This window comes from Nothobranchius furzeri, chromosome 3 (assembly GCF_043380555.1).
Source record: "Nothobranchius furzeri strain GRZ-AD chromosome 3, NfurGRZ-RIMD1, whole genome shotgun sequence".
In the NCBI taxonomy this organism is placed as follows: domain Eukaryota; kingdom Metazoa; phylum Chordata; class Actinopteri; order Cyprinodontiformes; family Nothobranchiidae; genus Nothobranchius; species Nothobranchius furzeri.
Window position 1 is genome coordinate 83,896,916 of NC_091743.1, and position 15,160 is coordinate 83,912,075.

Below are 15,160 nucleotides of genomic sequence, written 5' to 3' on the forward strand. Positions count from 1 at the left end.
AATGTTTGTAAATCCATGTTGTGTGTTTCTAAACATATACACTCGTATTTCTTGCTTGATTACAAGTGTGTGTGTGTGTGTGTGTGTGTGTGTGTGTGTGTGTGTGTGTGTGTGTGTGTGTGTGTGTGTGTGTGTGTGTGTGTGTGTGTGTGTGGCAGTAGAAGTGTAGGCATTACGATTGCCATGGCGACCAATAACCGGGTCATCTGGGACAACGCTAAGTAGGACACTCACTGAAAGATTTTCTCCATCAGCAGCAGAGCCACGGTGTGTGTGTGTGTGTGTGTGTGTGTGTGTGTGTGTGTGTGTGTGTGTGTTATGGACGCGGTGCTGTGGGATCACTTTAACTCCTGTTATAAACTAAATGTTGTTTTAAAACATGGTTCTGGTTCTGTAAGTCTGCTTTGAATCCATTTGGAGCAGAAATAATCCAAACTAGATCCAATGAGTCAGAAACATTTGAAGCCTGTTATGTAAATGAAAGCATCTGTGTTTGTTTTAAAGAACCTTTTTTTTTATCCCAGAGGAGAGTTTTCATCCCAGTGGCTCTGGGCTGGACCTGTAAGCAGCCAGCCTCAGGTGTGAAGAGACTCTTTCTCAGTGCAGAATGAAAGCAGCTGGGACTTACTCCGTACGTGGTTCTCAGCACAGTGTAGCATGTCGGCTGCATGAATGAACTGGTACCCCGAGCCCCGGACTCTGAGTTCTGCTTCGGTGTAACCCAGAACTATTTTCCCCCTGCACAAGCAGAAGCAACCGTAAATGTCATTACAACCATCACCACAGAGGGGAAATCCGATCAGGGTTACATACTTTGCATCACAGGCCATCGGTGTAAAGTCCAGCTTGTGTTTGGTTCTGAAGATCATGTTCTTGGTCCGGATCTCCAAGATAGCCGGTGGCTGCAGCGGCATGGCAACAGCAAACAGGGCGAGCTGTGGTGGGCTGATGAGAACATCATCGTCGCTCTGTTGTCTGTTCTGACCGTGCAGGAACTTCAGACGGCCCTGGATGCTAAGTGGCTGTAAGAAAGTACCTGACTCATCATCATCATCATCATCATCATCATCATCATCATCATCATCATAATCATCATCACCATTACAGTCATCACCATCATCATCATTAGAGAAAGCACAATCATCACCACAACCATCATAGTCATCACCATCATCATCATCACCCTCATCATAATCATCATCATCATCATCATCATCATCATCATCCTCATCATTATCATCACCACTATCTTCATCCTCACCATTATCACCACCATCATCGGAGAAAGCACCATCATCATCATAGTCATCATCATCATCATCATCACCATTACAGTCATCACCATCATCATTAGAGAAAGCACCATCATCACCACAACCATCACAGTCATCACCATCATCATCATCATCATCATCACCATCACCAACTCCACCACCACCCTCATCATCATCATCATCATCATCATCACCACCACCATCGTCATCATCGTCACATTCGCCATCACCACCAGCACCATCATCATCACCATCAACACCATTATCATTTTCTTCATCATCACCATCATCAACACTACCGCCGCCACCACCATCATCACCACCATCATCACCATCATCATCATCATCACCACCACCATCGTCATCATCGTCACATTCGCCATCACCACCACCATCATCATCAGCAGCAGCAGCACCATCATCATCACCATCAACACAATTATCATTTTCTTCATCATCACCATCATCACCATCATCACCACCATCATCACCATCATCATCATCATCACCACCACCATCGTCATCATCGTCACATTCGCCATCACCACCACCATCATCATCAGCAGCAGCAGCACCATCATCATCACCATCAACACAATTATCATTTTCTTCATCATCACCATCATCAACACTACCGCCGCCACCCATCATCACCAACATCATCACCACCACCATCATCATCATCATCATCATCATCATCATCACCACCATCATCATCATTAGAGAAAGCACCATCATCATCATCATCATCACCATCACAGTCACAGTCATCACCATCATCATCATCATCATCATCACCATAACCATCACAGTCCTCGCCATCAACTACATCATCATCATCGCCCTCATCATGATCATCATCATCATCATCACCACCTCCACCACCACCACCACCATCATCACCATTATCACCACCACCATTGTCATCATCGTCATCGTCATCATCATCATCAGCAGCAGCAGCAGCACCATCATCATCACCATCAACTTCATTATCATCACCATCATCACCAACACCATCATCATCACCACCACCATCGTCATCATCGTCACATTCGCCATCACCACCATCATCATCATCAGCAGCACCAGCACCATCATCATCACCATCAACACCATTATCATTTTCTTCATCATCACCATCATCAACACTACCGCCGCCACCCATCATCACCAACATCATCACCATCATCATCATCATCACCACCACCATCATCAACATCATCATCACATTCGCCATCACCACCATCATCATCATCATCATCATCACCACCACCATCATCAACATCATCATCACATTCGCCATCACCACCATCATCATCATCATCATCATCATCACCACCATCATCATCATTAGAGAAAGCACCATCATCATCATCATCATCATCACCATCACAGTCAAAGTCATCACCATCATCATCATCATCATCATCATCACCATAACCATCACAGTCCTCGCCATCAACTACATCATCATCATCGCCCTCATCATGATCATCATCATCATCATCACCACCTCCACCACCACCACCACCATCATCACCATTATCACCACCACCATTGTCATCATCGTCATCGTCATCATCATCAGCAGCAGCAGCAGCAGCACCATCATCATCACCATCAACTTCATTATCATCACCATCATCACCAACACCATCATCATCATCATCATCATCATCATCAACTTCATTATCATCACCACCACCACCACCATCATCATCATCATCATCATCATCATCAACTTCATTATCATCACCACCACCACCACCATCATCATCATCATCATCATCATCAGCAGCAGCAGCAGCAGCAGCAGCAGCAGCAGCACCATCATCATCACCATCAACTTCATTATCATCACCATCATCACCACCACCATTGTCATCATCATCATCATCAACTTCATTATCATCACCATCATCACCACCACCATCATCATCATCATCATCATCATCATCACCATCGTCATCATCATCATTATCATCATCATCATCATCATCATCATCATCATCATCATCATCACCATCGTCATCATCATCATTATCATCATCATCATCATCATCATCATCATCATCATCACATTCGTCATCACCACCATCATCAGCAGCAGCAGCAGCACCATCATCAACACCATTATCTTTTTCTTCATCATCCCCATCATCACCATCATCATCACCATCATCATCACCATCATCACCATCATCATCATCACCACCAACACCATCATCATCTGCTTCATCATCACCATCACCATCATCAGCAGCAGCACCTTCTCCACCACCACCATCGTCATCATCATTATCATCATCTACCTCGCAGGTGTCAAACTCAGGCCGAATTTGATCCGCGGTCTTTTTTTATTTGGCATGCGAGGACAAATATCAATTATATTAAAACTGGCCCGCCAGCCGATTTGCCCGCAAAGACTACAAATCCCATAGTCCTTTGCGGCGTTAGCCCGAAGCACCCCCTCCTTTCTGTTTACATTAGCATCCACACTACTACTCGGCTTCTACAGCGTCACCTCTCCCTTAGGTGAAGGAGCGGTATCTGAGAATCCTTACAAACTTAGGAACTCATATATGTTGTTGACTTTTTATACCTCTAGACTTGTTGAATCCAGCATGTCTAAATGACAGAAACGTTGCTCTGCAGTGACCTTCTCACCTCCTGGCCTCTCATGTGACCCCCCCCCCCCCCCCCCCCCCCCAACCCTGAGTAATCGACCATTGTGGGTTTAAGGACCTGTAGCTGCGGCATCAGGATTCCAGCCCTGAATAGCAGGAGGGATTATAAAAAACCAAGCCACAGCCGATGCAGACAGGAGCAGAAACTTGGCTTATTGCTCACGCAAACCAACAGGGTCCAGACCTCCATTTGGGTCCAACTGGAGCATCTCAAGAGGCTCTTTGTGCTGACATCACCTCTGCTTTCATGTTAAAAATACTAACGTTCTCCTTCAACGTCTCACAGAAAATGTAAAGATGAATTTCAGAGCTTTTAAAACTTCGATATTTCAGTCGGGTTCTGATGAACTAGATCCAACCTGGAAATCTGAGAAAAAAGTCTGTATTTGTTATTTTTCCTTTCAGTTAAAGAGTTCTCATATTCTTCTCAAACTGTGGAGAATCATGGGAAACGAAGGATTTGTCAGCAGCTCCTGGACACATCAGCCATCACCTGGAGCAGCAGTGGCTCTGACTAACCAAGTTCCTTCTGGTTGGTGGGAGGATTAATGCCTTTTTACCCACGACCCCGAGGTTCCCTTAAGGCGGATTATAGGAGCAAACGTTGGTTTCTGATCTCTGAAGGACTGAGGTGGCACGCCACAAAGCCGGCAGCACAAACAGGCCTTTAAACGCTCTCATGAGGTCTCTAAATGGTTAAAAGGTGAGCTAGGGTCACTTTCTTTACTGATAAAAGCTAAAGTCCTCACCAGGAAGCCAGAGGAATTGTCCAAGAGGCAACGGAAGCGACAGACGAAGGCTCTCTCCAGGAAGGAGGAGTTTTCAGGAGGAAGCTGGTCAGGGTTGTAGCTCACCAGGCAGGAGGAGGCTGATTCTTCAGCTGAGCACACAGGCACACACACACACACACACACACACACACACACACACACACACACACACACACACACACACACACACACACACACACACACGTCAGATTTTTATTACCACAAAAGATGGCCGCCACAGCTAACGAACTTAGCTAACCCAAAAATGGCTCCAAATCAGTCAGATTGACAGATATTAGGCTAAAGTCTGATAATCATTTACAGCCTGGTGCTGATAGATCAGACATCAGATGATGATTTAAAACCCTTCGTTTGCTTTGATTCACATTTATTTAGGTTCCTGGCTGTCAAAACAAGAGGTCTTTATGAAACTGTATCCAGAACAGAGGCGGGCGTTGTGTCCTTGGTGTGTGAGATGTCAGCAGATCAGCCTTCTCTAATTCAACACGACGAGAGAGTAAAGCCACGTGAGCATCTGAGAGCCTGTTGCTGGCTCCTTTTTAACTCAAAAGCTGTTTTTACAGGACCGAAGCGTTTGCAAAACGGGATTTGCCACGGCTCCCTGGGGAGGATAAAGGTCGTTTATAAGATCAGACCGTGGCGGTAATGTGGCGTAATCGTGGCAATTTTATAAAAGATTAGGTGATGGCGGCATAAAGGGGGTATGGGGGCGGTCTCTGCGCTGCCGCAGACTTCCGTTTATCTTGGACATAACTTGCTTTTTATTGCGATTGAAGCCGTGATCACTACGTTTTTGACAACAAGCAGCTCCTAAAGGTGTCTGTCCCCATCAGTCCCTGTGCAGTCCCTGGTGATCTGAGCTTCAGCTCTAACAGAGAGGCTCGTGGAGCGCTGCGGCGCTCCAGTTTGCCATGTCAGCTGATTTTGTTCAAAAAGCAAACCTTATTGCCTGTGTTTACTTTCATTTTCAATAAATCTCCCCACGTCATCATGACATCTGTCTCTGTTGCGCCAAGGCGCATACGACGATATTACTACCAAGCGAGGAGGAACGAATGCCGCAAAATTCGCGCAACGCCATGCCGGCATGGCGCGTTTATAGACATACCATTGCGGTAATATTACGCCGATTTGCCGGCATGGTGTGTCTTGCAAAAAAGGGCTAAAGTGTGTGTGTTTACATTTAGAGCACACCTCTGGAGGATTTGCTCAAAGGTCATCAGTGGTTGCCCTTCCCTGACCTCTAGTTTCTGTTTACCTCTTTGCTCTTCAGAGTGGATTTTTAATGTTGAGGGGAGGGGAGGAGGGGCGGGGTCGCGTCACAGACGAAGCGTGTAAGCCGTGTGGAAGCAGACTAGGTGGGTCTCCAGGATACCGACCTGCAGGATCAGTGGGGGGTTCCAGGCTGAGAGGAGGATTCAGAGCCCAGTGAAGATTCCTTTTGAACTCCTGCTGGTCTTCAGTGTGGATCAGCTCAAACACACTCTGGTGCATCACATCAGTCTGACAGGAAAAAAACATCAGCATCAGCTGATTTCAAGCTCAGACGTTTAAATCTTTTGCTTAAAAACCTTTAAAGAGCAACTTGACTTGTGTTTTTTTAACACATGTATGGCCTCTAGTATAAATTATTTCCTTGTGGGGAAAAAACTGCTTCAGGATGTATGTGAGCTACAAGAGCTGAGCTTCAGATGACAGGATTTGGAGTCTTATTTTCTCACATCTCTTCTCTGATTGGCTAACAGAAACGCGACTCTACCACTGACTCTGTTTACTTTGCAACGTTGATGTTTTATCCCCATAAGTAACACAAGTCTGGAAGAGTTCTGCTGTGTGGTGGAGTTGCTAATGCTGTCAGTTAGCTTCTGCTAGTCGGGACGCTCTCTGCTGTTTCCTGGACGTTGGACCAACAACAGCCGTTCCCGTCGCGAGTCTTGGGTGAGTCCATGAATGTTAGGTGACGGTGTGACTTTCAGATCCTATCGTATCAGAAGCTAGCAGAAGCTAAAACGTGGCCTTTAAACTCACAGAAACAGACTTTACACCATTTCTGGATTAAAGTTGATCCTTATAAAGCATAAAAGAAAATAAACTCTCACTGGAGATTAAAATCCGATTTCAGAACTAAGAGGGTTGCTTTTAAAGTGAAAGTCCCATAGTCATCATCACACACTGGTGAAACGACATCTCCACATTTGACCCATCCCCGTAGGGAGCGGTGAGCTGCAGCTGTGGAACTACATGGTGGTTTAACCCTCAATCCAACCCCTCAAAGGGATATTCCACCCATTCACTTCCTTTTGGTTCTTTACAAAACATGGATGGCACTGCCGTTTTTCAGCCGCCAGTGGCTCTTTCGACTGCTGAGTTATATCCATGTACCATTTATCACTTTTGCACACAAAATGCTAGTACCGGCTATTCACTACTTCCATTGTTTATGCTAAGCTAAAGCAGACGGACTGCTGCCAGACCCGGAGAATTACTGAAATGTTTACAAAATGCTTTTTTCTCACTTATCTAACTCTGGGGAATATGGAAATAGACAAAATTTTACTTAGGGGTGGAATATCCCTTTAAAGCTGAGTGTCAAGCAGGGAGGCATTGGGTCCCATTTTTAAAGTCTTTGGTATGATCCAACCGTGATTTGAACCTCGATCTCCCAGTCCCAGGGCACACTCTACCACTAGACCACTGAGGAGGTGATAATTTAATAGATAAATTATAAAACAGAATTTTAAACAGATCAAACTCTGTTGTACAAAATAAATTAAACATCATTCTGTGGAAACAGACGGTAAAAATCTTCTGTTTTGAGCTGAAAGTTCTATTAAACCAGATTTCTGTACGTTTTATGGTCAGTTAGAGAAAGTACAGAAATACCGGACCTGTTCTAATCAAAGTGCTGGCGGACTCTCCCCTGGTCCAGAGGGTGGACAGGACTCTAACGGGTCAGGGGGGAAGGACATCTGAACATCTTATCTGTGTTTGCAGGTTGTTTCAGTCGAGGAGTTCCTTGAAGTGAAGCCAAACCAGTTTTGGATTCAAATTTCTGAATTGAAGCCAGAGACCCGCTGAGACTCAGAACCAGACTGACCCAGCTTTGGATGTGAGTAGAACCGCCCTCCCAGTGGGGAGGAGTCAGACTTGGGTCAACACGAGAGATTTAGACCGGCTCAAGTGTTAAAAGAAGTGCTCTCCAAACATTTCTGCCAGTCTGTGTCTGAGCTCCCGGGTTCTGGATTGAGTGTTTTGCTCTGATAATCTAATTCAGTCTTCATCTGATTAAAAAAATCAATTCAACATATTTTTTTGTGTTTGGGCTCATCAGAACCACCTAAAGTAACTTCAGATTCTGTGTGTACCATGAGAGGTTTGCAGCTATGTTAAATGTTGGTGTTTGCTTGGTAAACATGAGACGACGAGCCTCAGGTGGACAGGGAAATGAGGGAGGAAGGTGAAGATCACACCTCTATTCAGCACAGGAAGCAAAGTGTGTGTGTGTGTGTGTGTGTGTGTGTGTGTGTGTGTGTGTGTGTGTGTGTGTGTGTGTGTGTGTGTGTGTGTGTGTGTGTGAGTGTGTGTGTGTGTGTGTGTGTGTGTGTGTGTGTGTGTGTGTCTGTGTGTGTGTGTGTGTGTGTGTGTGTGTGTGTGTGTGTGTGTGTGTGTGTGTGTGTGTGTCACGCCAAGACTCAGGCTAAATTCATGAGCCTCCTCTAAAATGAGATTAGAGCGCTCTGTTGTGCTGCTAAGTGGATTAAAGCTCCATAAGTGCTTTTTGTTCCAACCCCCCCATCAGATGAAGATGATGCCATCACTGGCTGTGAACTCAGTCTGTAAAACTCAAGCTGCAGACCTGATGGAAGCCCAGGAAGTCCTGTATGGTGTGGGAGCAGAAGAAGATGGTTCCTTCAGCCGTCACCACCAAGACGAAGCCGTTCAGGGCCTGCAGACACGAAACACAAATAACAGAGGAGAAGATGAAGAAGATCGGACCACCAACGATAACGTGTAACAACGTCAGAAATAGATCCAGTAAGGTGTTTGGTTTTTATCGTGCAGGAGGGATCAGACTAATCCGTCTGACTCAACCTGTTTTGTTTTTGGCTCAAATCAAATTCCAGCAGGAACTGAAGATTTTAGTGAGAAGAAAAGAGGCAGCAGAGGATGAAGCTAAAATAACTGGGATGAGAGCATCCTCCATGCAGAGGGAAGGTGACAAGAGGACATCAGAGTGAAGATGTGGAGGAAGGAGGTCACACATGGATGAGTAACACCTCCATGGAGCTCTTCCTGAAGCCCCGGGGGTCTCTGAAGAGGACACGATCAGACGTGTGCACTAACACAGACTTCCCTTTTCCTTTAAAAGTATTTAGTGAAATTCCTGAACATTACAAAGCCGAGAACCAAATCATCTACTCTGGTTTTAATTGATGATTTATTTAAACGTCGTGATAGAAAACCCTCATCTATGGTTACGAGATTTGGGCGGGGACCGAAAGAACAAGCGGCCAAAATAAGTTTTCTCCACAGGGTCGCTTAGAGATAGGGTGAGAATCCCATTCATCCGGGAGGGGCTCAGAGTAGACCCGCTGCTCCTCCTCAGTAGCTACATTTACATGGGCACAAATAATAGGAATGAATGCCCTATCAGGTCAAAAAATCCTCAAATAAACACGGAATATTCCGATCCGATACAGCTCCATCGGAAGGACATTTCCTTCCGATTGAGAGAGGAGGTTTTGTCCGATTATTATTCCGATTGACGTCCATGTACACATCCATTCGGAATGTTGGGGTAAAACAGTGCCCATGTGTGCAAATTTAACGTGACGTCTTTCTGCCGTTGCAGACGCTCAGGACAAGTCGATAACATGGCGGGAGGTAACAGAAGTGGTCCGTCTACTGGAAACTCTACGGGAGCTCAAGATTATTGAACGTCTCGATGCGCATCTAAAGTTGCAGGAAGCTGGAATTCACTGAAGTATCGACCAAATTAAAAAACGCTGGAAAGGTAAATCAACGGACAAAGTTAGAGAATAGGAACATAAAATGCGTGTGGACAAGATGTCGTTTACAAAAAATTTTTCCCCGGGAAAAACAACTCTGAGCACGCTCGACCTATTTCATCTGATTGAATGCTCGGTGTATGTATACTCATGGACGTAATTTTTATTTTAGAAGTGGGGGGGACACGGGGGGTAGATGGGGGGAATTATCTTTACAGTATGCTCTAATGGGAAACAGGCTTCAACACAAATGGTTGTTTTCTGCATGGTCCTAGAGCTCAACCAGTGTCAATTTAATATAGCGTGATATTGGTTTTGGATGGTAAAAAGTGCAGGGGTCAAAACTTGATTTTGGAAAAAGTGGGGGGGACATGTCCCCCCTGTCCCCCCCCAAAATTACGTCCATGTGTATACTCACAGCATGATCGGATCCTTTCAGTTAGTGTCCATATGAACAGAGATTTGGGATTTCCAATCAACTTGAATCAGAAAGGGGAAATTTGGCGCACGTAAACGTAGCTACTGAGAGGAGCCAGTTGAGGTGGCTCAGGCATCTATTTAGGATGCCTCCTGGATGCCTCCCTGGTGAGGTTTTCTGGGCATGTCCAATCAGGAGGAGACCTAAAGAAAGACCCAGGACACGCTGGAGAGAAAATGTCTCTCGGCTGGCCTGGGAACACCTTAGGATTCCCCCGGAGGAGCTGGCCCAGGTGGCTAGGGAGAGGGAAGCCTAGGCTTCTCTCTTCAGGCCGCTGCCCCCGCCACCCGGCCGCGGATAAGCACATAAGAATAGATGGATGGATTGACTGAAAGCCAAATAAAACATCATATTTATATCTTTCAGGTTTGCTTCTGTTGTTTCCTTTCATCCATCAGACCACAGCCTGCAGATGCTCTACTCAGAGGTCCTGAAGGTTTGTTTACTGAGCTTCTCACCAACCTGCAACAGCAGCTCTCCCTCAGGAACCCGACCTTCTCCTGAAGTCCGGCTGCCGTCGTTCTGCTCGCTGCTCTTCTTCACATCGTTCACAGGCTGACTGTTCAATGCCACTACAACAATGCAGAGAGGAGACTAGTCACAGAAAAGTAAAACCTCTTCTGTCAGGAACATTACACATTGTCTACAATGGATCATCAGGAACATTTTAGCAAAAAGGAGGCGGCACAAATAAAGGCTCCACTAAAAAAGTGATTTAATCTCTGAATATGTAATTAAAGAGGTTTTTTCTGGACCAACATGAATCAACTGAAGGTGTGCTTTTATTTGAAAGGGCCTCTTAAAGGGTGAGTCACATCCTGATAGAAAATTGTTCCTAAAGGAGGTGTCGCTTGTAGGGATGAGTGAGTACACCACTATTTGTATCTGTATCTGTTCAACAATCTAAATTATCTGTATCTGTACTCGGAGTAGGCGTGGTCTAACCCGGAGGTGGGTGTGGTTTACATCAATAGTTTAAGTCTGACATTGATATGGATTGATCAGAAGTTGCTATGTGTATTGTTTATTTAAAAACTATTTACAGAGCAGCCTCAGAACTGAGATTAAATATTTTTGATCACAATAGTAAAGAAACTGTTACAGAACAAGTTTTTCAATAAAATCAGAACATTAATATTTCAGTGTATGGATTATTGCATACAAAGAAATTTGAATTGAATTTGAATTTGAATTGAGTTTATTCAGTCAAAACATAATAATATAATCAATAACACATTACATTTAATTACATTTAGAGTGACTAAAAAGGCTCAGGCCGAAGAAACATGCTTATATTTATGCCTGACCTTTTTAACAAATTAAACAAATTAATCTACCCCTTTAACACAAATCTGTACAATTTAAGCAAAATAGAAAATAAGAAGAGAAATATACACTATTTAGTCAAATAAGTTCACAATACTCTTACATTTACAGCACAACTTATAAACTCTTGTAACCATAAAAAATTATCTTCAAAACCATCCTTTTAAACAACAAAAATGTACCACAAGTTCTTACCTTTACACTGGGATTATTCCATAGTTTAACCCCACCACAGATATACATTTCATTTAACTTCTTTTTTTTTTTTTTGCCAAAGGAACAATAAATGTATTAATATCTCTAAAGTCATACTTAGTTTCTACACAAGAAAAAAAAAACGTTTGTATACTTTGCAGAAGTAACTTTAATTTAGCTTTATACATTATTTGCATTATATTATAGTAAACAAAATCATTAAATTTCATAACATGTAATTTTAAAAACAATGGATGTGTATGTGCCAAATAATCCGCCTTATTAATAATACGTATTGCACGTTTTTGTAAGAGAACTATTGCACTAACTAACGTTTGATTGGTCAGTCAACAGACTTCCACACGGTATGAAATGTGAGGTAGTATGAGTGAACAATAAATGATATGAAATGCTGCATAATTCAACTTATGTCTTGATTTGTACAGTATTGCTATAATCTTAGAAAGTTTTCCTTTAATGTAATAAACATGCTGTCTCAATTTTATTTTATGATCAATAACCACGCCCAAAAATTTAATTTCTGTCACCCTTTCAATTTCAACATTCCATATTTTTAAGTTAATTTCCCTGTCAAGTTCCTTTTGATACCAAATATCATAAATTTAGTCTTTTTTAAATTGAGTGACAGTTTATTAATATCAAACCAAGAAAGGGGGGGGGGGGGGGCAACCGGAGCAGAGCGGAGGCAGTGACCGACGCAGCACGAGCCATTTTCAGCTCTGTCTTGTCAAATGCACCATGTACGTTACGACAAAAGTAACTTTTAATATTAAACCGAAAAAGAGGCGAGCTGAAGAAAACCTAGGGAGCACTGAAGAAAGGTGAGCAACAGTGAAGCAAGCACAGAGAGATCCGTTACTGTCTGTGTGTGTGTGGATGGATGGGCCAGACTGAGCTCCCGGCTGTAGAGTTTTGTGTGTAGGGAGGGGCGGGCAATGTATGTGACTGGCCAATCACAGAGCGTGAAGACAGTCAGTTACCCAATGAGGATTTCCCTTCAGCACGATTACATATATTTACGAGTTTTACTCGTTTCATGCTCGTATTCTTCAAAAATGCTTTATCCGTACCGGATACTCGTCTGAAACAAGTATCCGGCTCATCCCTAGTCGCCTGGCGGACAGAGAGAGCAGCACTGAGGCAGTGATTGGCATCACTATTGTGTTCATATTGTGTTTATGTGTTTCAGATACTTTTTAACACTACATACTACACACATGTACTACATACATTTCCCTTTCATTCTCCACCTCTTCATGTGCTCGTCATTTTCTTCCACGAATAAAGAGCTTGCTGTGTATCTTTGTTCTCCTTCAGTCATGGGTGAATAAACATTAATTATGGCCTTTTTCTGCTAGATGTTTTTCAATATGTTCCATGTCTGCTGTTAAATATCTTGGGCTCCCTTTATTGTTTGAGGGACAATGGCAGTGCTGTCGACAAAGTTAAAGGAAGCGGCGTCCTGACCAATCACAAGTTTGCAGTCTCTGTCACTTTATATAGGGCGCCTAAGTCTCTTCCCTTTCCGGTCGGCTCAGGGGTCCCCGGAAGAACAAAAAAACAAATAAGAGTCAACTAGGCTAAATGAGCTATTTTCTAATCCACTTAGCCTTAGACCCTGGATCGCACACATGTTGTACTGCAATTTAAATGGCATCTAATGATGGGTGTTAACACGCCAATCACATACTTTGAGATTTATCAGCTTTTAAAAGTTCGTTATTAGCATGACCACAACTTAGACATTGGCACAGAGATACGTCATCAGGAACCGCCAAGGCTTGTTCCAATGTTCGTGTTCTACTGAGGTGTGTGTTCTCTGTTTGTTAGCCATTTAGCTAGCTGAGCAAGGACACACGGAAGGTGTCTTGTAGCCTAGCCTTGGTCAAAAATTTCCCAAAATACAGCGCAGTATTTTTAAAAGGATGGCCGACCCGAAGCTGGCACCTACTTCAAAGGCAAATTTCAAGCTGAAAGGTAAGTCAACTAATTGTAGCTATCGGGCTGATATCTGAAATGTTTTTTTTAGATCCAAAGAAGTTATCTATGGTTGGTTATTTACTTAGTAGTTGCAGCTTCAGTGGCTAGCGGGTAGTAACTCCATTTTTGGTTCTTTTTTAAACACAGATTAGGTTTCTCTTTACCTTGCTGACAGTTTCGTTTGTGGCTGCAAACATCTTCAGAGCTGACGCTGATGGTGGCGTCACTTCCTACACCGGGTAGTAGGCTTTAGGGTAGTAACTCGCTTATATATTTAACTTAACAAATATATACACAATTTAAAAAGTAAAAGGCTCATTATATTTATATTGAAACTTATACGTATAAAATATAATGTTATTTTGTATGTCACGTGATGTTACGTGACCGCCGCGGAAGCCGTGGCAAACATCATGCAAGTCTGTTCAATTTAACCGTTTTCTTTGACCAAGGAAGGACAGCATCCTCGTGGCGCCTGGCCTTGCAAGACATCACCTGTCGAGGCCAGGCGCCTTGACATTGAGAAACACCCTTAGACCCACTCCCATGTAATCTAGAACAGACTTTTATGATTATATGTTATGAAGCCACCAATACTGTTCAACTACTGGGCATCACTTAATTAATTTTCAACAACATTTTGAAGGATATTTCCAGAGATTAATGGTAAAAATCACACGTTGTCTCTTTAATCTTGTATATTTGTGTCTTTAATTATGTAAAATTTTACTTCCTGTAAATTCATTATTGTATAACATTAAATAATTAAATGTTTTCTATGAAAACATATAAAATGAATCATTGTGAGCTTGTTTTCTGTTTTGTTAATAAATAAGCAGATTTCTTTATAGTTTAGAAACCTGGATTTCTCCGAGTGACTCGAGTGCATTGGTGGAACTGGTTCCTGGTTCATGTTTCGGAACTGCACTGCTCTGGATGATTGCCTGTTTGAGTAGCTCTGTTGACTATACTTAAGTTTTGCCTTTTTTTGGACATTTTTCTTCTAGTTTCTCAAGAAAAACGGTATTTTTTTTTTTGATATTTTACTTTTCTGTTTCTGGTGCTGTGCAGCTTAGAAGATTTTTACTGCTATTTTATCACTTTTAGAGCATTTGTTAAGATCCGTAACCATGGCAACAAGCTGGTTTACAATCGGGAGCAGCTGATTAACATTGGAAAGGCTGATATAATACTTCAACTGAAGCCACAAATCCCAAATGAGCTAAAACGCAAGAAGCGTGGGTGCAGAGCGGGGGCAAAACGGAGACAGAGAAAGAGGAAATTCAAACCATCTCTTCCATCGATCATAATGGGCAATGTGAGATCATTGGCCAACAAGATGGATGAACCCCAAGCCCTTTCAAGGACTCAGCCAGAGTATTGGCAGTGCAGTGTT

At 43.2% G+C, this 15,160-nt stretch overlaps 1 protein-coding gene across 1 annotated transcript in view; it reads right to left on the bottom strand.

Moving 5' to 3' along the window:
* The window catches only part of ahr1b (aryl hydrocarbon receptor 1b), a 39,018-nt gene that overhangs the window by 13,683 nt on the left and 10,175 nt on the right, over positions 1 to 15,160 (bottom strand). The window contains exons 3-8 of the mRNA XM_015958034.3: positions 10,705 to 10,814; positions 8,612 to 8,701; positions 6,135 to 6,258; positions 4,714 to 4,844; positions 814 to 1,022; positions 629 to 738 (exon numbers count right to left, since the gene is read on the bottom strand). Coding sequence (XP_015813520.3) covers positions 629 to 738; positions 814 to 1,022; positions 4,714 to 4,844; positions 6,135 to 6,258; positions 8,612 to 8,701; positions 10,705 to 10,814 — 774 coding nt within the window. The remainder of the gene's footprint in view (positions 1 to 628; positions 739 to 813; positions 1,023 to 4,713; positions 4,845 to 6,134; positions 6,259 to 8,611; positions 8,702 to 10,704; positions 10,815 to 15,160) is intronic.